This window comes from Microchirus variegatus, assembly GCF_963457635.1.
Source record: "Microchirus variegatus genome assembly, chromosome: 19".
Taxonomy (NCBI): Eukaryota; Metazoa; Chordata; class Actinopteri; order Pleuronectiformes; family Soleidae; genus Microchirus; species Microchirus variegatus.
In genome coordinates this window covers 247501-274519 of record NC_139820.1, presented here as the reverse complement: position 1 = coordinate 274519, position 27019 = coordinate 247501, and the positions used below count along the sequence as shown (strand labels likewise).

The window sequence follows — 27019 nt, the reverse complement described above, 5'->3', positions numbered from 1 at the left end:
TTGTGCTGATTCTCTTAACTGTCGTTTTAACACCTTTAAATGTGCTTCTGTGATTTGATTGGTTGTCGTCGACTTCCTGTTTATCATTGATTATTACTGTTACTGTCTTAATTTGACAAAAACGTCGTACGTATGACGTTTTTGTCAAATTTTGGACGAAAACATTTTTTTTTTTTTCACATTTTGGACGACATAGTATAGTATGACGTTTTGTCAAATTTTGGACTAATTTTTTATTTTTTTCAAATTGTCAAATTTTGCACCAACATTTCAAATAAAAAAAATATTGTTAAATTTTAGACAATTTGGACAACACTTTTTCTTCAAAAAAATGGTCAAATTTTGGACGACATAGTATAGTATGACGTTTTTGTCAAATTGTGCACCAAAAATTTTAAATAAAAAAATATTGTAACATTTTGGACGACATAGTATAGTATGATGTTTTTGTCAAATTTTGGACTAAAACATTTTTTTCCAAAAAATTGTTCAGTTTTGGACGACATAGTATATAGTATGGTATAGTACTATAGTATGTCGTCCATATTACTGTTTCCGTGAATGTTGTGGATAAAGTTATTGCTGTGTTGTTACAGTGCAGCTGCCCTCAGGTGAGAAGGTCACCTTCCTGGACACGCCGGGTCACGCCGCCTTCTCCTCCATGAGAGCCCGCGGTGCCAGCGTCACTGACATGGTCATCCTGATGGTGGCGGCAGACGACGGCGTCATGAACCAGACGCTCGAGTCCATCCAGCACGCCAAGAGAGCTGACGGTCAGAGAGCGCCCCCTGTCTGTCACCGACCTGCTCCTCCCCTCGTCTCACTCGTCCGTTGTTCTTTCAGTTCCGATGATCGTGGCGGTGAATAAATGCGACAAACCGAACGCGGACCCTCAGAGAGTGAAACGGGAGCTGCTCGCTCACGACGTCGTCTGCGAGGACTTCGGCGGCGACGTTCAGGCCATTCACGTGTCTGCGCTCAAGGTCAGAGCGCACGTCGAGGGGGGGGCGGGGTTAAAACCTGAGTGTCCGTCACCAGCTGACCGTGAAGTTCCATGTGATGTCGTTGCCAGGGAGACAACCTGCAACTTCTGACCGAGGCCACGGTGGCGTTAGCCGAGGTCATGGAGCTCAGAGCGGAGGCCAGCGGCTACGTGGAGGGCGTGGTCATCGAGAGCCGCACCGACAAAGGCCAAGGGTGAGAATCATGTGACCTCTTCAGAGAACCAGGGTCGCGCCCATTAACTTGTCTGTGTCTTTGTCCTCAGTCCTGTGACGACGGCTCTTGTCCAGCGGGGGACGCTGAAGCGAGGTTGCGTCCTTGTGGCGGGAAAGACTTGGGCCAAAGTTCGTCTCCTGTTTGACGAGAACGGGCAGCCGGTGAAAGAGGCGGGGCCGAGCTGTGCGGTGGAGGTGGTTGGGTGGAAGGAGGCGCCCTCTGCTGGAGAGGTCATCCTGGAGGTGGAGTCTGAGGTAAAAAAAAAACCTGCTGATCTTTGACCTCAGAAGTCTTTTTACTCATAACAGTAACGTCTTCTTCACACTTCCCAAGAAATACGAGCAGAAATGATGTCTTACCTTTGCTGTTTATCAAAACAAATTTTGGACCAAATTTTTTTTTTTTTTTAATTGTTTTCAGATTTTGGAGACATGGTATAGTATGACGTTTTTGTCAAATTTTGGACCAAATTAAATTTTTTCAAAAAATGGTCAGATTTTGGACGAAATAGTGTAGTATGACATTGAGGTCGATGACATAGTATAGTATGACGTTTGGTCACATTTTGGGCAAAAAAAAAAAAAAAAAATCCGATTTTGGACGACATAGTATATAGTATGTCGTTTTTGTCAAATTTTGGACCAAATTTTTTTTTTTTTTTAAATGGTCAAATTTTGGACCAAATTTTATTTTTTTTAAAATGGTCAGATTTTGGACGAAATAGTGTAGTATGACATTGAGGTCGATGACATAGTATGGTAGGACGTTTTGGTCACATTTTGGGCAAAAAAAAAAAAAAAATCCGATTTTGGACGAAATAGTGTAGTATGTCGTTTTTGTCAAATTTTGGACCAAATTTAATTTTTTCAAAAAATGGTCAGATTTTGGACGAAATAGTGTATTATGACATTGAGGTCGATGACATAGTATAGTATGACGTTTTGGACACATTTTGGGCTACAAAAAAATTGAAAAATTGTTTTCAGATTTTGGACGACATAGTATAGTATGTTGTTTTTGTCAAATTTTGGACCAAATTTAATTTTTTCAAAAAATGGTCAGATTTTGGACGAAATAGTGTAGTATGACATTGAGGTCGATGACATAGTATAGTATGACGTTTGGTCACATTTTGGGCCAAAAAAATGAAAAAAATTCCGATTTTGGACGACCTAGTATAGTATGTCGTTTTTGTCAAATTTTGGACCAAAATTAATTTTCTTTTAAAAATGGTCAAATTTTGGACCAAATTTTATTTTTTCAAAAAATTTCGATTTTGGACGACATAGTATAGTATGTCGTTTTTGTCAAATTTTGGACCAAATTTTATTTTTTTTTAAAAAATGGTCAAATTTTGGACCAAATTTTATTTTTTCAAAAAATGGTCAGATTTTGGACGAAATAGTGTAGTATGACATTGAGGTCGATGACATAGTATAGTATGACGTTTGGTCACATTTTGGGCAAAAAAAAAAAAAAAATCTGATTTTGGGCGACAGTAATCGTATGTTGTTTTTGTCAAATTTTGGACCAAATTTTATTTTTTCAAAAAATGGTCAGATTTTGGACGAAATAGTGTAGTATGACATTGAGGTCGATGACATAGTATAGTATGACGTTTGGTCACATTTTGGGCAAAAAAAAAAATAAAAAATCCGATTTTGGACGACATAGTATATAGTATGTCGTTTTTGTCAAATTTTGGACCAAATTTTTTTTTTTTTTTAAATGGTCAAATTTTGGACCAAATTTTATTTTTTTTAAAATGGTCAGATTTTGGACGAAATAGTGTAGTATGACATTGAGGTCGATGACATAGTATGGTAGGACGTTTTGGTCACATTTTGGGCAAAAAAAAAAAAAAAAATCCGATTTTGGACGAAATAGTGTAGTATGTCGTTTTTGTCAAATTTTGGACCAAATTTAATTTTTTCAAAAAATGGTCAGATTTTGGACGAAATAGTGTATTATGACATTGAGGTCGATGACATAGTATAGTATGACGTTTTGGACACATTTTGGGCTACAAAAAAATTGAAAAATTGTTTTCAGATTTTGGACGACATAGTATAGTATGTTGTTTTTGTCAAATTTTGGACCAAATTTAATTTTTTCAAAAAATGGTCAGATTTTGGACGAAATAGTGTAGTATGACATTGAGGTCGATGACATAGTATAGTATGACGTTTGGTCACATTTTGGGCAAAAAAAAAAAAAAAATCTGATTTTGGGCGACAGTATCGTATGTTGTTTTTGTCAAATTTTGGACCAAATTTTATTTTTTCAAAAAATGGTCAGATTTTGGACGAAATAGTGTAGTATGACATTGAGGTCGATGACATAGTATAGTATGATGTTTGGTCACATTTTGGGCAAAAAAAAAAAAAAAATTCCGATTTTGGACGACATAGTATAGTATGTCGTTTTTGTCAAATTTTGGACCAAATTTATTTTTTCCAAAAAATGGTCAGATTTTGGATGAAATAGTGTAGTATGACATTGAGGTCGATGACATAGTATAGTATGACGTTTGGTCACATTTTGGGCAAAAAAAAAAAAAAAATCCGATTTTGGGCGACAGTATCGTATGTTGTTTTTGTCAAATTTTGGACCAAATTTTATTTTTTCAAAAAATGGTCAGATTTTGGACGAAATAGTGTAGTATGACATTGAGGTCGATGACATAGTATAGTATGACGTTTGGTCACATTTTGGGCTACAGAAAAATTTAAATTTTTTTTTCAGATTTTGGACGACATAGTATAGTATGTTGTTTTTGTCAAATTTGGACCAAATTTTATTTTTTCAAAAAATGGTCAGATTTTGGACGAAATAGTGTAGTATGACATTGAGGTCGATGACATAGTATAGTATGACGTTTGGTCACATTTTGGGCTACAGAAAAATTTAAAAATTGTTTTTAGATTTTGGACGACATAGTATAGTATGTTGTTTTTGTCAAATTTTGGACCAAATTTAATTTTTTCAAAAAATGGTCAGATTTTGGACGAAATAGTGTAGTATGACATTGAGGTCGATGACATAGTATAGTATGACGTTTGGTCACATTTTGGGCTACAGAAAAATTTAAAAATTGTTTTCAGATTTTGGACGACATAGTATAGTATGTCGTTTTTGTCAAATTTTGGACCAAAATTAATTTTTTTAAAAATGGTCAAATTTTGGACCAAATTTTATTTTTTCAAAAAATTCCGATTTTGGACGACATAGTATAGTATGTCGTTTTTGTCAAATTTTGGACCAAATTTAATTTTTTTTTAAAAATGGTCAAATATTGGACCAAATTTTATTTTTTCAAAAAATTCCGATTTTGGACGACATAGTATAGTATGTCGTTTTTGTCAAATTTTGGACCAAATTTAATTTTTTTTTTAAAATGGTCAAATATTGGACCAAATTTTATTTTTTCAAAAAATGGTCAGATTTTGGACGAAATAGTGTAGTATGACATTGAGGTCGATGACATAGTATAGTATGACGTTTGGTCACATTTTGGGCAAAAAAAAAAAAAAATTCCGATTTTGGACGACATAGTGTAGTATGTCGTTTTTGTCAAATTTTGGACCAAATTTATTTTTTCCAAAAAATGGTCAGATTTTGGATGAAATAGTGTAGTATGACATTGAGGTCGATGACATAGTATAGTATGACGTTTGGTCACATTTTGGGCTACAGAAAAATTTAAAAATTGTTTTCAGATTTTGGACGACATAGTATAGTATGTTGTTTTTGTCAAATTTTGGACCAAATTTAATTTTTTCAAAAAATGGTCAGATTTTGGACAAAATAGTGTAGTATGACATTGAGGACGATGACATAGTATAGTATGACGTTTGGTCACATTTTGGGCAAAAAAAAAAAAAATTCTGATTTTGGACGACATAGTATCGTATGTCGTTTTTGTCAAATTTTGGACCAAATTCATTTTTTACAAAAAATGGTCAGATTTTGGACGAAATAGTGTAGTATGACATTGAGGTCGATGACATAGTATAGTATGACGTTTGGTCACATTTTGGGAAAAAAAAAAAAAAAAATTCCGATTTTGGACGACATAGTATAGTATGTCGTTTTTGTCAAATTTTGGACCAAATTTATTTTTTCCAAAAAATGGTCAGATTTTGGATGAAATAGTGTAGTATGACATTGAGGTCGATGACATAGTATAGTATGACGTTTGGTCACATTTTGGGCTACAGAAAAATTTAAAAATTGTTTTCAGATTTTGGACGACATAGTATAGTATGTTGTTTTTGTCAAATTTTGGACCAAATTTAATTTTTTCAAAAAATGGTCAGATTTTGGACAAAATAGTGTAGTATGACATTGAGGACGATGACATAGTATAGTATGACGTTTGGTCACATTTTGGGCAAAAAAAAAAAAAAATCCGATTTTGGACGACATAGTATAGTATGTCGTTTTTGTCAAATTTTGGACCAAATTTATTTTTTCCAAAAAATGGTCAGATTTTGGATGAAATAGTGTAGTATGACATTGAGGTCGATGACATAGTATAGTATGACGTTTGGTCACATTTTGGGCTACAGAAAAATTTAAAAATTGTTTTCAGATTTTGGACGACATAGTATAGTATGTTGTTTTTGTCAAATTTTGGACCAAATTTAATTTTTTCAAAAAATGGTCAGATTTTGGACAAAATAGTGTAGTATGACATTGAGGACGATGACATAGTATAGTATGACGTTTGGTCACATTTTGGGCAAAAAAAAAAATAAAAATCCGATTTTGGGCGACAGTATCGTATGTTGTTTTTGTCAAATTTTGGACCAAATTTTATTTTTTCAAAAAATGGTCAGATTTTGGACGAAATAGTGTAGTATGACATTGAGGTCGATGACATAGTATAGTATGATGTTTGGTCACATTTTGGGCAAAAAAAAAAAAAAAATTCCGATTTTGGACGACATAGTATAGTATGTCGTTTTTGTCAAATTTTGGACCAAATTTATTTTTTCCAAAAAATGGTCAGATTTTGGACGAAATAGTGTAGTATGACATTGAGGTCGATGACATAGTATAGTATGACGTTTGGTCACATTTTGGGCTACAGAAAAATTTAAAAATTGTTTTCAGATTTTGGACGACATAGTATAGTATGTTGTTTTTGTCAAATTTTGGACCAAATTTAATTTTTTCAAAAAATGGTCAGATTTTGGACAAAATAGTGTAGTATGACATTGAGGACGATGACATAGTATAGTATGACGTTTGGTCACATTTTGGGCAAAAAAAAAAAAAAATTCCGATTTTGGACGACATAGTATAGTATGTCGTTTTTGTCAAATTTTGGACCAAATTTAATTTTTTCCAAAAATGGTCCGATTTTGGACGAAATAGTGTAGTATGACATTGAGGACGATGACATAGTATAGTATGACGTTTGGTCACATTTTGGGCAAAAAAAAAAAAAAAATTCCGATTTTGGACGACATAGTATAGTATGTCGTTTTTGTCAAATTTTGGACCAAATTTTATTTTTTTTTAAAAATGGTCAAATTTGGGACCAAATTTTATTTTTTCAAAAAATGGTCAGATTTTGGACGAAATAGTGTAGTATGACATTGAGGTCGATGACATAGTATAGTATGACGTTTGGTCACATTTTGGGCAAAAAAAAAAAAAGATTCCGATTTTGGACGACATAGTATAGTATGTCGTTTTTGTCAAATTTTGGACCAAATTTATTTTTTCCAAAAAATGGTCAGATTTTGGATGAAATAGTGTAGTATGACATTGAGGTCGATGACATAGTATAGTATGACGTTTGGTCACATTTTGGGCTACAGAAAAATTTAAAAATTGTTTTCAGATTTTGGACGACATAGTATAGTATGTTGTTTTTGTCAAATTTTGGACCAAATTTAATTTTTTCAAAAAATGGTCAGATTTTGGACAAAATAGTGTAGTATGACATTGAGGACGATGACATAGTATAGTATGACGTTTGGTCACATTTTGGGCAAAAAAAAAAAAAAAAATCCGATTTTGGGCGACAGTATCGTATGTTGTTTTTGTCAAATTTTGGACCAAATTTTATTTTTTCAAAAAATGGTCAGATTTTGGACGAAATAGTGTAGTATGACATTGAGGTCGATGACATAGTATAGTATGATGTTTGGTCACATTTTGGGAAAAAAAAAAAAAAAAAATCCGATTTTGGACGACATAGTATAGTATGTCGTTTTTGTCAAATTTTGGACCAAATTCATTTTTTACAAAAAATGGTCAGATTTTGGACGAAATAGTGTAGTATGACATTGAGGACGATGACATAGTATAGTATGACGTTTGGTCACATTTTGGGCAAAAAAAAAAAAAATTCCGATTTTGGACGACATAGTATAGTATGTTGTTTTTGTCAAATTTTGGACCAAATTTAATTTTTTCCAAAAATTGTCAGATTTTGGACGAAATAGTGTAGTATGACATTGAGGTCGATGACATAGTATAGTATGATGTTTGGTCACATTTTGGGCAAAAAAAAAAAAAAAAATCCGATTTTGGACGACATAGTATAGTATGTCGTTTTTGTCAAATTTTGGACCAAATTTATTTTTTCCAAAAAATGGTCAGATTTTGGATGAAATAGTGTAGTATGACATTGAGGTCGATGACATAGTATAGTATGATGTTTGGTCACATTTTGGGCAAAAAAAAAAAAAAAATTCCGATTTTGGACGACATAGTATAGTATGTCGTTTTTGTCAAATTTTGGACCAAATTTATTTTTTCCAAAAAATGGTCAGATTTTGGATGAAATAGTGTAGTATGACATTGAGGTCGATGACATAGTATAGTATGATGTTTGGTCACATTTTGGGCAAAAAAAAAAAAAAAATTCCGATTTTGGACGACATAGTATAGTATGTCGTTTTTGTCAAATTTTGGACCAAATTTATTTTTTCCAAAAAATGGTCAGATTTTGGATGAAATAGTGTAGTATGACATTGAGGTCGATGACATAGTATAGTATGATGTTTGGTCACATTTTGGGCAAAAAAAAAAAAAAAATTCCGATTTTGGACGACATAGTATAGTATGTCGTTTTTGTCAAATTTTGGACCAAATTTATTTTTTCCAAAAAATGGTCAGATTTTGGATGAAATAGTGTAGTATGACATTGAGGTCGATGACATAGTATAGTATGACGTTTGGTCACATTTTGGGCTACAGAAAAATTTAAAAATTGTTTTCAGATTTTGGACGACATAGTATAGTATGTTGTTTTTGTCAAATTTTGGACCAAATTTAATTTTTTCAAAAAATGGTCAGATTTTGGACAAAATAGTGTAGTATGACATTGAGGACGATGACATAGTATAGTATGACGTTTGGTCACATTTTGGGCAAAAAAAAAAAAAAAAATCCGATTTTGGACGACATAGTATAGTATGTCGTTTTTGTCAAATTTTGGACCAAATTCATTTTTTACAAAAAATGGTCAGATTTTGGACGAAATAGTGTAGTATGACATTGAGGACGATGACATAGTATAGTATGACGTTTGGTCACATTTTGGGCAAAAAAAAAAAAAAATTCCGATTTTGGACGACATAGTATAGTATGTTGTTTTTGTCAAATTTTGGACCAAATTTAATTTTTTCCAAAAATGGTCAGATTTTGGACGAAATAGTGTAGTATGACATTGAGGTCGATGACATAGTATAGTATGACGTTTGGTCACATTTTGGGCAAAAAAAAAAAAAAATTCCGATTTTGGACGACATAGTATAGTATGTTGTTTTTGTCAAATTTTGGACCAAATTTAATTTTTTCCAAAAATGGTCAGATTTTGGACGAAATAGTGTAGTATGACATTGAGGTCGATGACATAGTATAGTATGATGTTTGGTCACATTTTGGGCAAAAAAAAAAAAAAAATTCCGATTTTGGACGACATAGTATAGTATGTCGTTTTTGTCAAATTTTGGACCAAATTCATTTTTTCCAAAAAATGGTCAGATTTTGGACGAAATAGTGTATTATGACATTGAGGTCGATGACATAGTATAGTATGACGTTTGGTCACATTTTGGGCAAAAAAAAAAAATTCCGATTTTGGACGACATAGTATAGTATGTCGTTTTTGTCAAATTTTGGACCAAATTTATTTTTTCCAAAAAATGGTCAGATTTTGGATGAAAAAGTGTAGTATGACATTGAGGTCGATGACATAGTATAGTATGACGTTTGGTCACATTTTGGGCTACAGAAAAATTTAAAAATTGTTTTCAGATTTTGGACGACATAGTATAGTATGTTGTTTTTGTCAAATTTTGGACCAAATTTAATTTTTTCAAAAAATGGTCAGATTTTGGATGACATAGTGTAGTATGACATTGAGGTCGATGACATAGTATAGTATGACGTTTGGTCACATTTTGGGCAAAAAAAAAAAAAAAATCTGATTTTGGGCGACAGTATCGTATGTTGTTTTTGTCAAATTTTAGACCAAATTTTATTTTTTCAAAAAATGGTCAGATTTTGGACGAAATAGTGTAGTATGACATTGAGGACGATGACATAGTATAGTATGACGTTTGGTCACATTTTGGGCAAAAAAAAAAATTCCGATTTTGGACGACATAGTATAGTATGTCGTTTTTGTCAAATTTTGGACCAAATTTATTTTTTCCAAAAAATGGTCAGATTTTGGATGAAAAAGTGTAGTATGACATTGAGGTCGATGACATAGTATAGTATGACGTTTGGTCACATTTTGGGCTACAGAAAAATTTAAAAATTGTTTTCAGATTTTGGACGACATAGTATAATTTGTTGTTTTTGTCAAATTTTGGACCAAATTTAATTTTTTCAAAAAATGGTCAGATTTTGGATGACATAGTGTAGTATGACATTGAGGTCGATGACATAGTATAGTATGACGTTTGGTCACATTTTGGGCAAAAAAAAAAAAAAAAATCTGATTTTGGGCGACAGTATCGTATGTTGTTTTTGTCAAATTTTGGACCAAATTTTATTTTTTCAAAAAATGGTCAGATTTTGGACGAAATAGTGTTGTATGACATTGAGGTCGATGACATAGTATAGTATGACGTTTGGTCACATTTTGGGCTACAGAAAAATTTAAAAATTGTTTTCAGATTTTGGACGACATAGTATAGTATGTTGTTTTTGTCAAATTTTGGACCAAATTTAATTTTTTCAAAAAATGGTCAGATTTTGGACAAAATAGTGTAGTATGACATTGAGGACGATGACATAGTATAGTATGACTTTTGGTCACATTTTGGGCAAAAAAAAAAAAAAAAAATCCGATTTTGGGCGACAGTATCGTATGTTGTTTCTGTCAAATTTTGGACCAAATTTTATTTTTTCAAAAAATGGTCAGATTTTGGACGAAATAGTGTAGTATGACATTGAGGTCGATGACATAGTATAGTATGATGTTTGGTCACATTTTGGGCAAAAAAAAAAAAAAATTCCGATTTTGGACGACATAGTATAGTATGTCGTTTTTGTCAAATTTTGGACCAAATTCATTTTTTACAAAAAATGGTCAGATTTTGGACGAAATAGTGTAGTATGACATTGAGGACGATGACATAGTATAGTATGACGTTTGGTCACATTTTGGGCAAAAAAAAAAAAAAATTCCGATTTTGGACGGCATAGTTTAGTATGTTGTTTTTGTCAAATTTTGGACCAAATTTAATTTTTTCCAAAAATGGTCAGATTTTGGACGAAATAGTGTAGTATGACATTGAGGTCGATGACATAGTATAGTATGATGTTTGGTCACATTTTGGGCAAAAAAAAAAAAAAAATCCGATTTTGGACGACATAGTATAGTATGTCGTTTTTGTCAAATTTTGGACCAAATTTATTTTTTCCAAAAAATGGTCAGATTTTGGATGAAATAGTGTAGTATGACATTGAGGTCGATGACATAGTATAGTATGACGTTTGGTCACATTTTGGGCTACAGAAAAATTTAAAAATTGTTTTCAGATTTTGGACGACATAGTATAGTATGTTGTTTTTGTCAAATTTTGGACCAAATTTAATTTTTTCAAAAAATGGTCAGATTTTGGACAAAATAGTGTAGTATGACATTGAGGACGATGACATAGTATAGTATGACGTTTGGTCACATTTTGGGCAAAAAAAAAAAAAAAAATCCGATTTTGGGCGACAGTATCGTATGTTGTTTTTGTCAAATTTTGGACCAAATTTTATTTTTTCAAAAAATGGTCAGATTTTGGATGAAATAGTGTAGTATGACATTGAGGTCGATGACATAGTATAGTATGACGTTTGGTCACATTTTGGGCAAAAAAAAAAAAAAAAATCCGATTTTGGACGACATAGTATAGTATGTCGTTTTTGTCAAATTTTGGACCAAATTTTTTTTTTTTTTTTTAATGGTCAAGTTTTGGACCAAATTTTATTTTTTCAAAAAATGGTCAGATTTTGGACAAAATAGTGTAGTATGACATTGCGGACGATGACATAGTATAGTATGACGTTTGGTCACATTTTGGGCAAAAAAAAAAAAAAATTCTGATTTTGGATGACATAGTATAGTATGTCGTTTTTGTCAAATTTTGGACCAAATTCATTTTTTCCAAAAAATGGTCAGATTTTGGACGAAATAGTGTATTATGACATTGAGGTCGATGACATAGTATAGTATGACGTTTGGTCACATTTTGGGCAAAAAAAAAAAAAAATTCTGATTTTGGATGACATAGTATAGTATGTCGTTTTTGTCAAATTTTGGACCAAATTCATTTTTTCCAAAAAATGGTCAGATTTTGGACGAAATAGTGTAGTATGACATTGAGGACGATGACATAGTAAAGTATGACGTTTGGTCACATTTTGGGCAAAAAAAAAAAAAATTCCGATTTTGGACGACATAGTATAGTATGTCGTTTTTGTCAAATTTTGGACCAAATTTATTTTTTCCAAAAAATGGTCAGATTTTGGATGAAATAGTGTAGTATGACATTGAGGTCGATGACATAGTATAGTATGACGTTTGGTCACATTTTGGGCTACAGAAAAATTTAAAAATTGTTTTCAGATTTTGGACGACATAGTATAGTATGTTGTTTTTGTCAAATTTTGGACCAAATTTAATTTTTTCAAAAAATGGTCAGATTTTGGACAAAATAGTGTAGTATGACATTGAGGACGATGACATAGTATAGTATGACGTTTGGTCACATTTTGGGCAAAAAAAAAAAAAAAAATCCGATTTTGGGCGACAGTATCGTATGTTGTTTTTGTCAAATTTTGGACCAAATTTTATTTTTTCAAAAAATGGTCAGATTTTGGACGAAATAGTGTAGTATGACATTGAGGTCGATGACATAGTATAGTATGACGTTTGGTCACATTTTGGGCAAAAAAAAAAAAAAAAATCTGATTTTGGGCGACAGTATCGTATGTTGTTTTTGTCAAATTTTAGACCAAATTTTATTTTTTCAAAAAATGGTCAGATTTTGGACGAAATAGTGTAGTATGACATTGAGGACGATGACATAGTATAGTATGACGTTTGGTCACATTTTGGGCAAAAAAAAAAAATTCCGATTTTGGACGACATAGTATAGTATGTCGTTTTTGTCAAATTTTGGACCAAATTTATTTTTTCCAAAAAATGGTCAGATTTTGGATGAAAAAGTGTAGTATGACATTGAGGTCGATGACATAGTATAGTATGACGTTTGGTCACATTTTGGGCTACAGAAAAATTTAAAAATTGTTTTCAGATTTTGGACGACATAGTATAGTATGTTGTTTTTGTCAAATTTTGGACCAAATTTAATTTTTTCAAAAAATGGTCAGATTTTGGACAAAATAGTGTAGTATGACATTGAGGACGATGACATAGTATAGTATGACTTTTGGTCACATTTTGGGCAAAAAAAAAAAAAAAAAATCCGATTTTGGGCGACAGTATCGTATGTTGTTTCTGTCAAATTTTGGACCAAATTTTATTTTTTCAAAAAATGGTCAGATTTTGGACGAAATAGTGTAGTATGACATTGAGGTCGATGACATAGTATAGTATGATGTTTGGTCACATTTTGGGCAAAAAAAAAAAAAAATTCCGATTTTGGACGACATAGTATAGTATGTCGTTTTTGTCAAATTTTGGACCAAATTCATTTTTTACAAAAAATGGTCAGATTTTGGACGAAATAGTGTAGTATGACATTGAGGACGATGACATAGTATAGTATGACGTTTGGTCACATTTTGGGCAAAAAAAAAAAAAAAATTCCGATTTTGGACGGCATAGTTTAGTATGTTGTTTTTGTCAAATTTTGGACCAAATTTAATTTTTTCCAAAAATGGTCAGATTTTGGACGAAATAGTGTAGTATGACATTGAGGTCGATGACATAGTATAGTATGATGTTTGGTCACATTTTGGGGCAAAAAAAAAAAAAAAAAATCCGATTTTGGACGACATAGTATAGTATGTCGTTTTTGTCAAATTTTGGACCAATTTATTTTTTCCAAAAAATGGTCAGATTTTGGATGAAATAGTGTAGTATGACATTGAGGTCGATGACATAGTATAGTATGACGTTTGGTCACATTTTGGGCTACAGAAAAATTTAAAAATTGTTTTCAGATTTTGGACGACATAGTATAGTATGTTGTTTTTGTCAAATTTTGGACCAAATTTAATTTTTTCAAAAAATGGTCAGATTTTGGACAAAATAGTGTAGTATGACATTGAGGACGATGACATAGTATAGTATGACGTTTGGTCACATTTTGGGCAAAAAAAAAAAAAAAAATCCGATTTTGGGCGACAGTATCGTATGTTGTTTTTGTCAAATTTTGGACCAAATTTTATTTTTTCAAAAAATGGTCAGATTTTGGATGAAATAGTGTAGTATGACATTGAGGTCGATGACATAGTATAGTATGACGTTTGGTCACATTTTGGGCAAAAAAAAAAAAAAAAATCCGATTTTGGACGACATAGTATAGTATGTCGTTTTTGTCAAATTTTGGACCAAATTTTTTTTTTTTTTTTAATGGTCAAGTTTTGGACCAAATTTTATTTTTTCAAAAAATGGTCAGATTTTGGACAAAATAGTGTAGTATGACATTGCGGACGATGACATAGTATAGTATGACGTTTGGTCACATTTTGGGCAAAAAAAAAAAAAAATTCTGATTTTGGATGACATAGTATAGTATGTCGTTTTTGTCAAATTTTGGACCAAATTCATTTTTTCCAAAAAATGGTCAGATTTTGGACGAAATAGTGTATTATGACATTGAGGTCGATGACATAGTATAGTATGACGTTTGGTCACATTTTGGGCAAAAAAAAAAAAAAATTCTGATTTTGGATGACATAGTATAGTATGTCGTTTTTGTCAAATTTTGGACCAAATTCATTTTTTCCAAAAAATGGTCAGATTTTGGACGAAATAGTGTAGTATGACATTGAGGACGATGACATAGTAAAGTATGACGTTTGGTCACATTTTGGGCAAAAAAAAAAAAAAATTCCGATTTTGGACGACATAGTATAGTATGTCGTTTTTGTCAAATTTTGGACCAAATTTATTTTTTCCAAAAAATGGTCAGATTTTGGATGAAATAGTGTAGTATGACATTGAGGTCGATGACATAGTATAGTATGACGTTTGGTCACATTTTGGGCTACAGAAAAATTTAAAAATTGTTTTCAGATTTTGGACGACATAGTATAGTATGTTGTTTTTGTCAAATTTTGGACCAAATTTAATTTTTTCAAAAAATGGTCAGATTTTGGACAAAATAGTGTAGTATGACATTGAGGACGATGACATAGTATAGTATGACGTTTGGTCACATTTTGGGCAAAAAAAAAAAAAAAAATCCGATTTTGGGCGACAGTATCGTATGTTGTTTTTGTCAAATTTTGGACCAAATTTTATTTTTTCAAAAAATGGTCAGATTTTGGACGAAATAGTGTAGTATGACATTGAGGTCGATGACATAGTATAGTATGACGTTTGGTCACATTTTGGGCAAAAAAAAAAAAAAAAATCTGATTTTGGGCGACAGTATCGTATGTTGTTTTTGTCAAATTTTAGACCAAATTTTATTTTTTCAAAAAATGGTCAGATTTTGGACGAAATAGTGTAGTATGACATTGAGGACGATGACATAGTATAGTATGACGTTTGGTCACATTTTGGGCAAAAAAAAAAAATTCCGATTTTGGACGACATAGTATAGTATGTCGTTTTTGTCAAATTTTGGACCAAATTTATTTTTTCCAAAAAATGGTCAGATTTTGGATGAAAAAGTGTAGTATGACATTGAGGTCGATGACATAGTATAGTATGACGTTTGGTCACATTTTGGGCTACAGAAAAATTTAAAAATTGTTTTCAGATTTTGGACGACATAGTATAATTTGTTGTTTTTGTCAAATTTTGGACCAAATTTAATTTTTTCAAAAAATGGTCAGATTTTGGATGACATAGTGTAGTATGACATTGAGGTCGATGACATAGTATAGTATGACGTTTGGTCACATTTTGGGCAAAAAAAAAAAAAAAAATCTGATTTTGGGCGACAGTATCGTATGTTGTTTTTGTCAAATTTTGGACCAAATTTTATTTTTTCAAAAAATGGTCAGATTTTGGACGAAATAGTGTTGTATGACATTGAGGTCGATGACATAGTATAGTATGACGTTTGGTCACATTTTGGGCTACAGAAAAATTTAAAAATTGTTTTCAGATTTTGGACGACATAGTATAGTATGTTGTTTTTGTCAAATTTTGGACCAAATTTAATTTTTTCAAAAAATGGTCAGATTTTGGACAAAATAGTGTAGTATGACATTGAGGACGATGACATAGTATAGTATGACTTTTGGTCACATTTTGGGCAAAAAAAAAAAAAAAAAATCCGATTTTGGGCGACAGTATCGTATGTTGTTTCTGTAGAATTTTGGACCAAATTTTATTTTTTCAAAAAATGGTCAGATTTTGGACGAAATAGTGTAGTATGACATTGAGGTCGATGACATAGTATAGTATGATGTTTGGTCACATTTTGGGCAAAAAAAAAAAATAAATTCCGATTTTGGACGACATAGTATAGTATGTCGTTTTTGTCAAATTTTGGACCAAATTCATTTTTTACAAAAAATGGTCAGATTTTGGACGAAATAGTGTAGTATGACATTGAGGACGATGACATAGTATAGTATGACGTTTGGTCACATTTTGGGCAAAAAAAAAAAAAAATTCCGATTTTGGACGGCATAGTTTAGTATGTTGTTTTTGTCAAATTTTGGACCAAATTTAATTTTTTCCAAAAATGGTCAGATTTTGGACGAAATAGTGTAGTATGACATTGAGGTCGATGACATAGTATAGTATGATGTTTGGTCACATTTTGGGCAAAAAAAAAAAAAAAATTCCGATTTTGGACGACATAGTATAGTATGTCGTTTTTGTCAAATTTTGGACCAAATTTATTTTTTCCAAAAAATGGTCAGATTTTGGATGAAATAGTGTAGTATGACATTGAGGTCGATGACATAGTATAGTATGATGTTTGGTCACATTTTGGGCAAAAAAAAAAAAAAAATTCCGATTTTGGACGACAGTATAGTATGTCGTTTTTGTCAAATTTTGGACCAAATTTATTTTTTCCAAAAATGGTCAGATTTTGGATGAAATAGTGTAGTATGACATTGAGGTCGATGACATAGTATAGTATGACGTTTGGTCACATTTTGGGCAAAAAAAAAAAAAAAAATCCGATTTTGGACGACATAGTATAGTATGTCGTTTTTGTCAAATTTTGGACCAAATTTATTTTTTCCAAAAAATGGTCAGATTTTGGATGAAATAGTGTAGTATGACATTGAGGTCGATGACATAGTATAGTATGACGTTTGGTCATATTTTGGGCTACAGAAAAATTTAAAAATTGTTTTCAGATTTTGGACGACATAGTATAGTATGTTGTTTTTGTCAAATTTTGGACCAAATTTAATTTTTTCAAAAAATGGTCAGATTTTGGACAAAATAGTGTAGTATGACATTGAGGACGATGACATAGTATAGTATGACGTTTGGTCACATTTTGGGCAAAAAAAAAAAAAAAATCCGATTTTGGGCGACAGTATCGTATGTTGTTTTTGTCAAATTTTGGACCAAATTTTATTTTTTCAAAAAATGGTCAGATTTTGGATGAAATAGTGTAGTATGACATTGAGGACGATGACATAGTAAAGTATGACGTTTGGTCACATTTTGGGCAAAAAAAAAAAAAAAAATCCGATTTTGGACGACATAGTATCGTATGTTGTTTTTGTCAAATTTTAGACCAAATTTTATTTTTTCAAAAAATGGTCAGATTTTGGACGAAATAGTGTAGTATGACATTGAGGACGATGACATAGTAAAGTATGACGTTTGGTCACATTTTGGGCAAAAAAAAAAAAAAATTCCGATTTTGGACGACATAGTATAGTATGTCGTTTTTGTCAAATTTTGGACCAAATTTATTTTTTCCAAAAAATGGTCAGATTTTGGATGAAATAGTGTAGTATGACATTGAGGTCGATGACATAGTATAGTATGATGTTTGGTCACATTTTGGGCAAAAAAAAAAAAAAATTCCGATTTTGGACGACATAGTATAGTATGTCGTTTTTGTCAAATTTTGGACCAAATTTAATTTTTTCAAAAAATGGTCAGATTTTGGACAAAATAGTGTAGTATGACATTGAGGACGATGACATAGTATAGTATGACGTTTGGTCACATTTTGGGCAAAAAAAAAAAAAAAATCCGATTTTGGGCGACAGTATCGTATGTTGTTTTTGTCAAATTTTGGACCAAATTTTATTTTTTCAAAAAATGGTCAGATTTTGGATGAAATAGTGTAGTATGACATTGAGGTCGATGACATAGTATAGTATGACGTTTGGTCACATTTTGGGCAAAAAAAAAAAAAAAAATCAGATTTTGGACGACAGTATCGTATGTTGTTTTTGTCAAATTTTAGACCAAATTTTATTTTTTCAAAAAATGGTCAGATTATGGACGAAATAGTGTAGTATGACATTGAGGTCGATGACATAGTATAGTATGATGTTTGGTCACATTTTGGGCAAAAAAAAATAAAAAATTCCAATTTTGGACGACATAGTATAGTATGTCGTTTTTGTCAAATTTTGGACCAAATTCATTTTTTACAAAAAATGGTCAGATTTTGGACGAAATAGTGTAGTATGACATTGAGGACGATGACATAGTATAGTATGACGTTTGGTCACATTTTGGGCAAAAAAAAAAAAAAATTCCGATTTTGGACGACATAGTATAGTATGTTGTTTTTGTCAAATTTTGGACCAAATTTCATTTTTTCCAAAAATGGTCAGATTTTGGACGAAATAGTGTAGTATGACATTGAGGTCGATGACATAGTATAGTATGATGTTTGGTCACATTTTGGGCAAAAAAAAAAAAAAAATTCCGATTTTGGACGACATAGTATAGTATGTCGTTTTTGTCAAATTTTGGACCAAATTTATTTTTTCCAAAAAATGGTCAGATTTTGGATGAAATAGTGTAGTATGACATTGAGGTCGATGACATAGTATAGTATGACGTTTGGTCACATTTTGGGCAAAAAAAAAAAAAAAAATCCGATTTTGGACGACATAGTATAGTATGTCGTTTTTGTCAAATTTTGGACCAAATTTTTTTTTTTTTTTTAACGGTCAAGTTTTGGACCAAATTTTATTTTTTCAAAAAATGGTCAGATTTTGGACAAAATAGTGTAGTATGACATTGCGGACGATGACATAGTATAGTATGACGTTTGGTCACATTTTGGGCAAAAAAAAAAAAAAAATCCGATTTTGGGCGACAGTATCGTATGTTGTTTTTGTCAAATTTTGGACCAAATTTTATTTTTTCAAAAAATGGTCAGATTTTGGACGAAATAGTGTAGTATGACATTGAGGTCGATGACATAGTATAGTATGATGTTTGGTCACATTTTGGGCAAAAAAAAAAAAAAATTCCGATTTTGGACGACATAGTATAGTATGTCGTTTTTGTCAAATTTTGGACCAAATTCATTTTTTCCAAAAAATGGTCAGATTTTGGACGAAATAGTGTATTATGACATTGAGGTCGATGACATAGTATAGTATGACGTTTGGTCACATTTTGGGCAAAAAAAAAAAAAAAAATCAGATTTTGGACGACAGTATCGTATGTTGTTTTTGTCAAATTTTAGACCAAATTTTATTTTTTCAAAAAATGGTCAGATTATGGACGAAATAGTGTAGTATGACATTGAGGTCGATGACATAGTATAGTATGATGTTTGGTCACATTTTGGGCAAAAAAAAATAAAAAATTCCAATTTTGGACGACATAGTATAGTATGTCGTTTTTGTCAAATTTTGGACCAAATTCATTTTTTACAAAAAATGGTCAGATTTTGGACGAAATAGTGTAGTATGACATTGAGGACGATGACATAGTATAGTATGACGTTTGGTCACATTTTGGGCAAAAAAAAAAAAAAATTCCGATTTTGGACGACATAGTATAGTATGTTGTTTTTGTCAAATTTTGGACCAAATTTCATTTTTTCCAAAAATGGTCAGATTTTGGACGAAATAGTGTAGTATGACATTGAGGTCGATGACATAGTATAGTATGATGTTTGGTCACATTTTGGGCAAAAAAAAAAAAAAAATTCCGATTTTGGACGACATAGTATAGTATGTCGTTTTTGTCAAATTTTGGACCAAATTTATTTTTTCCAAAAAATGGTCAGATTTTGGATGAAATAGTGTAGTATGACATTGAGGTCGATGACATAGTATAGTATGATGTTTGGTCACATTTTGGGCAAAAAAAAAAAAAAATTCCGATTTTGGACGACATAGTATAGTATGTCGTTTTTGTCAAATTTTGGACCAAATTTATTTTTTCCAAAAAATGGTCAGATTTTGGATGAAATAGTGTAGTATGACATTGAGGTCGATGACATAGTATAGTATGACGTTTGGTCACATTTTGGGCAAAAAAAGAAAAAAAAATCCGATTTTGGACGACATAGTGTAGTATGTCGTTTTTGTCAAATTTTGGACCAAATTTTATTTTTTCAAAAAATTCCGATTTTGGACGACATAGTATAGTATGTCGTTTTTGTCAAATTTTGGACCAAAATTAATTTTTTTTAAAAATGGTCAAATTTTGGACCAAATTTTATTTTTTCAAAAAATGGTCCGATTATGGACGAAATAGTGTAGTATGACATTGAGGTCGATGACATAGTATAGTATGACGTTTGGTCACATTTTGGGCAAAAAAAAAAAAAAAATCCGATTTTGGACGACATAGTGTAGTATGTCGTTTTTGTCAAATTTTGGACCAAATTTATTTTTTCCAAAAAATGGTCAGATTTTGGATGAAATAGTGTAGTATGACATTGAGGTCGATGACATAGTATAGTATGACGTTTGGTCACATTTTGGGCTACAGAAAAATTTAAAAATTGTTTTCAGATTTTGGACGACATAGTATAGTATGTTGTTTTTGTCAAATTTTGGACCAAATTTAATTTTTTCAAAAAATGGTCAGATTTTGGATGACATAGTGTAGTATGACATTGAGGACGATGACATAGTAAAGTATGACGTTTGGTCACATTTTGGGCAAAAAAAAAAAATTCCGATTTTGGACGACATAGTATAGTATGTCGTTTTTGTCAAATTTTGGACCAAAATTAATTTTTTTTAAAAATGGTCAAATTTTGGACCAAATTTTATTTTTTCAAAAAATTCCGATTTTGGACGACATAGTATAGTATGTCGTTTTTGTCAAATTTTGGACCAAATTTAATTTTTTCAAAAAATGGTCAGATTTTGGATGACATAGTGTAGTATGACATTGAGGACGATGACATAGTAAAGTATGACGTTTGGTCACATTTTGGGCAAAAAAAAAAAATTCCGATTTTGGACGACATAGTATAGTATGTCGTTTTTGTTAAATTTTGGACCAAAATAAATTTTTTTTAAAAATGGTCAAATTTTGGACCAAATTTTATTTTTTCAAAAAATTCCGATTTTGGACGACATAGTATAGTATGTCGTTTTTGTCAAATTTTGGACCAAATTTAATTTTTTCAAAAAATGGTCAGATTTTGGATGACATAGTGTAGTATGACATTGAGGACGATGACATAGTAAAGTATGACGTTTGGTCACATTTTGGGCAAAAAAAAAAAATTCCGATTTTGGACGACATAGTAGAGTATGTCGTTTTTGTCAAATTTTGGACCAAAATTAATTTTTTTTAAAAATGGTCAAATTTTGGACCAAATTTTATTTTTTCAAAAAATTCCGATTTTGGACGACATAGTATAGTATGTCGTTTTTGTCAAATTTTGGACCAAATTTATTTTTTCCAAAAAATGGTCAGATTTTGGACCAAATAGTGTAGTATGACATTGAGGTCGATGACATAGTATAGTATGACGTTTGGTCACATTTTGGGCTACAGAAAAATTTAAAAATTGTTTTCAGATTTTGGACGACATAGTATAGTATGTTGTTTTTGTCAAATTTTGGACCAAATTTAATTTTTTCAAAAAATGGTCAGATTTTGGATGACATAGTGTAGTATGACATTGAGGACGATGACATAGTAAAGTATGACGTTTGGTCACATTTTGGGCAAAAAAAAAAAAAAATTCCGATTTTGGACGACATAGTATAGTATGTCGTTTTTGTCAAATTTTGGACCAAAATTAATTTTTTTTAAAAATGGTCAAATTTTGGACCAAATTTTATTTTTTCAAAAAATGGTCAGATTATGGACGAAATAGTGTAGTATGACATTGAGGTCGATGACATAGTATAGTATGACGTTTGGTCACATTTTGGGCAAAAAAAGAAAAAAAAATCCGATTTTGGACGACATAGTGTAGTATGTCGTTTTTGTCAAATTTTGGACCAAATTTTATTTTTTCAAAAAATTCCGATTTTGGACGACATAGTATAGTATGTCGTTTTTGTCAAATTTTGGACCAAAATTATTTTTTTTTAAAAATGGTCAAATTTTGGACCAAATTTTATTTTTTCAAAAAATGGTCCGATTATGGACGAAATAGTGTAGTATGACATTGAGGTCGATGACATAGTATAGTATGACGTTTGGTCACATTTTGGGCAAAAAAAAAAAAAAAATCCGATTTTGGACGACATAGTGTAGTATGTCGTTTTTGTCAAATTTTGGACCAAATTTATTTTTTCCAAAAAATGGTCAGATTTTGGATGAAATAGTGTAGTATGACATTGAGGTCGATGACATAGTATAGTATGACGTTTGGTCACATTTTGGGCTACAGAAAAATTTAAAAATTGTTTTCAGATTTTGGACGACATAGTATAGTATGTTGTTTTTGTCAAATTTTGGACCAAATTTAATTTTTTCAAAAAATGGTCAGATTTTGGATGACATAGTGTAGTATGACATTGAGGACGATGACATAGTAAAGTATGACGTTTGGTCACATTTTGGGCAAAAAAAAAAAATTCCGATTTTGGACGACATAGTAGAGTATGTCGTTTTTGTCAAATTTTGGACCAAAATTAATTTTTTTTAAAAATGGTCAAATTTTGGACCAAATTTTATTTTTTCAAAAAATTCCGATTTTGGACGACATAGTATAGTATGTCGTTTTTGTCAAATTTTGGACCAAATTTAATTTTTTCAAAAAATGGTCAGATTTTGGATGACATAGTGTAGTATGACATTGAGGACGATGACATAGTAAAGTATGACGTTTGGTCACATTTTGGGCAAAAAAAAAAAATTCCGATTTTGGACGACATAGTATAGTATGTCGTTTTTGTCAAATTTTGGACCAAAATTAATTTTTTTTAAAAATGGTCAAATTTTGGACCAAATTTTATTTTTTCAAAAAATTCCGATTTTGGACGACATAGTATAGTATGTCGTTTTTGTCAAATTTTGGACCAAAATTAATTTTTTTTAAAAATGGTCAAATTTTGGACCAAATTTTATTTTTTCAAAAAATGGTCAGATTATGGACGAAATAGTGTAGTATAACATTGAGGTCGATGACATAGTATAGTATGACGTTTGGTCACATTTTGGGCAAAAAAAAAAAAAAAATCCGATTTTGGACGACATAGTGTAGTATGTTGTTTTTGTCAAATTTTGGACCAAATTTATTTTTTCCAAAAAATGGTCAGATTTTGGATGAAATAGTGTAGTATGACATTGAGGTCGATGACATAGTATAGTATGACGTTTGGTCACATTTTGGGCTACAGAAAAATTTAAAAATTGTTTTCAGATTTTGGACGACATAGTATAGTATGTTGTTTTTGTCAAATTTTGGACCAAATTTAATTTTTTCAAAAAATGGTCAGATTTTGGATGACATAGTGTAGTATGACATTGAGGACGATGACATAGTATAGTATGACGTTTGGTCACATTTTGGGCAAAAAAAAAAATAAAAATCCGATTTTGGACGACATAGTATAGTATGTCGTTTTTGTCAAATTTTGGACCAAATTTATTTTTTCCAAAAAATGGTCAGATTTTGGACGAAATAGTGTAGTATGACATTGAGGTCGATGACATAGTATAGTATGACGTTTGGTCACATTTTGGGCTACAGAAAAATTTAAAAATTGTTTTCAGATTTTGGACGACATAGTATAGTATGTTGTTTTTGTCAAATTTTGGACCAAATTTAATTTTTTCAAAAAATGGTCAGATTTTGGATGACATAGTGTAGTATGACATTGAGGACGATGACATAGTAAAGTATGACGTTTGGTCACATTTTGGGCAAAAAAAAAAAATTCCGATTTTGGACGACATAGTATAGTATGTCGTTTTTGTCAAATTTTGAACCAAAATTATTTTTTTTTTAAAAATGGTCAAATTTTGGACCAAATTTTATTTTTTCAAAAAATTCCGATTTTGGACGACATAGTATAGTATGTCGTTTTTGTCAAATTTTGGACCAAATTTATTTTTTTTAAAAATGGTCAAATTTTGGACCAAATTTTATTTTTTCAAAAAATTCCGATTTTGGACGACATAGTATAGTATGTCGTTTTTGTCAAATTTTGGACCAAAATTAATTTTTTTTAAAAATGGTCAAATTTTGGACCAAATTTTATTTTTTCAAAAAATGGTCAGATTATGGACGAAATAGTGTCGTATGACATTGAGGTCGATGACATAGTATAGTATGACGTTTGGTCACATTTTGGGGAAAAAAAAAAAAAAATCCGATTTTGGACGACATAGTGTAGTATGTTGTTTTTGTCAAATTTTGGACCAAAATTAATTTTTTTTAAAAATGGTCAAATTTTGGACCAAATTTTATTTTTTCAAAAAATTCCGATTTTGGACGACATAGTATAGTATGTCGTTTTTGTCAAATTTTGGACCAAATTTAATTTTTTCAAAAAATGGTCAGATTTTGGATGACATAGTGTAGTATGACATTGAGGACGATGACATAGTAAAGTATGACGTTTGGTCACATTTTGGGCAAAAAAAAAAAATTCCGATTTTGGACGACATAGTATAGTATGTCGTTTTTGTCAAATTTTGGACCAAAATTAATTTTTTTTAAAAATGGTCAAATTTTGGACCAAATTTTATTTTTTCAAAAAATTCCGATTTTGGACGACATAGTATAGTATGTCGTTTTTGTCAAATTTTGGACCAAAATTAATTTTTTTTAAAAATGGTCAAATTTTGGACCAAATTTTATTTTTTCAAAAAATGGTCAGATTATGGACGAAATAGTGTAGTATAACATTGAGGTCGATGACATAGTATAGTATGACGTTTGGTCACATTTTGGGCAAAAAAAAAAAAAAAATCCGATTTTGGACGACATAGTGTAGTATGTTGTTTTTGTCAAATTTTGGACCAAATTTATTTTTTCCAAAAAATGGTCAGATTTTGGATGAAATAGTGTAGTATGACATTGAGGTCGATGACATAGTATAGTATGACGTTTGGTCACATTTTGGGCTACAGAAAAATTTAAAAATTGTTTTCAGATTTTGGACGACATAGTATAGTATGTTGTTTTTGTCAAATTTTGGACCAAATTTAATTTTTTCAAAAAATGGTCAGATTTTGGATGACATAGTGTAGTATGACATTGAGGACGATGACATAGTATAGTATGACGTTTGGTCACATTTTGGGCAAAAAAAAAAATAAAAATCCGATTTTGGACGACATAGTATAGTATGTCGTTTTTGTCAAATTTTGGACCAAATTTATTTTTTCCAAAAAATGGTCAGATTTTGGACGAAATAGTGTAGTATGACATTGAGGTCGATGACATAGTATAGTATGACGTTTGGTCACATTTTGGGCTACAGAAAAATTTAAAAATTGTTTTCAGATTTTGGACGACATAGTATAGTATGTTGTTTTTGTCAAATTTTGGACCAAATTTAATTTTTTCAAAAAATGGTCAGATTTTGGATGACATAGTGTAGTATGACATTGAGGACGATGACATAGTAAAGTATGACGTTTGGTCACATTTTGGGCAAAAAAAAAAAATTCCGATTTTGGACGACATAGTATAGTATGTCGTTTTTGTCAAATTTTGAACCAAAATTATTTTTTTTTAAAAATGGTCAAATTTTGGACCAAATTTTATTTTTTCAAAAAATTCCGATTTTGGACGACATAGTATAGTATGTCGTTTTTGTCAAATTTTGGACCAAATTTATTTTTTTTTAAAAATGGTCAAATTTTGGACCAAATTTTATTTTTTCAAAAAATTCCGATTTTGGACGACATAGTATAGTATGTCGTTTTTGTCAAATTTTGGACCAAAATTAATTTTTTTTAAAAATGGTCAAATTTTGGACCAAATTTTATTTTTTCAAAAAATGGTCAGATTATGGACGAAATAGTGTCGTATGACATTGAGGTCGATGACATAGTATAGTATGACGTTTGGTCACATTTTGGGGAAAAAAAAAAAAAAATCCGATTTTGGACGACATAGTGTAGTATGTCGTTTTTGTCAAATTTTGGACCAAATTTATTTTTTCAGAAAAATGGTCAAATTTTGGACCAAATTTTATTTTTTCAAAAAATTCCGATTTTGGACGACATAGTATAGTATGTCGTTTTTGTCAAATTTTGGACCAAAATTAATTTTTTTTAAAAATGGTCAAATTTTGGACCAAATTTTATTTTTTCAAAAAATGGTCCGATTATGGACGAAATAGTGTAGTATGACATTGAGGTCGATGACCTAGTATAGTATGACGTTTGGTCACATTTTGGGCAAAAAAAAAAAAAAAATCCGATTTTGGACGACATAGTATAGTATGTCGTTTTTGTCAAATTTTGGACCAAATTTATTTTTTCCAAAAAATGGTCAGATTTTGGATGAAATAGTGTAGTATGACATTGAGGTCGATGACATAGTATAGTATGACGTTTGGTCACATTTTGGGCTACAGAAAAATTTTAAAATTGTTTTCAGATTTTGGACGACATAGTATAGTATGTTGTTTTTGTCAAATTTTGGACCAAATTTTTTTTTTTTTAAAAATGGTCAAATTTTGGACCAAATTTTATTTTTTCAAAAAATTCCGATTTTGGACGACATAGTGTAGTATGACATTGAGGACGATGACATAGTAAAGTATGACGTTTGGTCACATTTTGGGCAAAAAAAAA

At 30.9% G+C, this 27019-nt stretch overlaps 1 protein-coding gene across 1 annotated transcript in view; it reads left to right on the top strand.

The window, feature by feature from the left end:
• The window catches only part of mtif2 (mitochondrial translational initiation factor 2), a gene marked incomplete at its 3' end in the record, with an annotated part of 31474 nt that overhangs the window by 2973 nt on the left and 1482 nt on the right, over positions 1 to 27019 (top strand). Inside the window, exons 6-9 of the mRNA XM_083905877.1 lie at positions 597 to 773; positions 844 to 983; positions 1073 to 1197; positions 1268 to 1472. Coding sequence (XP_083762003.1) covers positions 597 to 773; positions 844 to 983; positions 1073 to 1197; positions 1268 to 1472 — 647 coding nt within the window. The remainder of the gene's footprint in view (positions 1 to 596; positions 774 to 843; positions 984 to 1072; positions 1198 to 1267; positions 1473 to 27019) is intronic.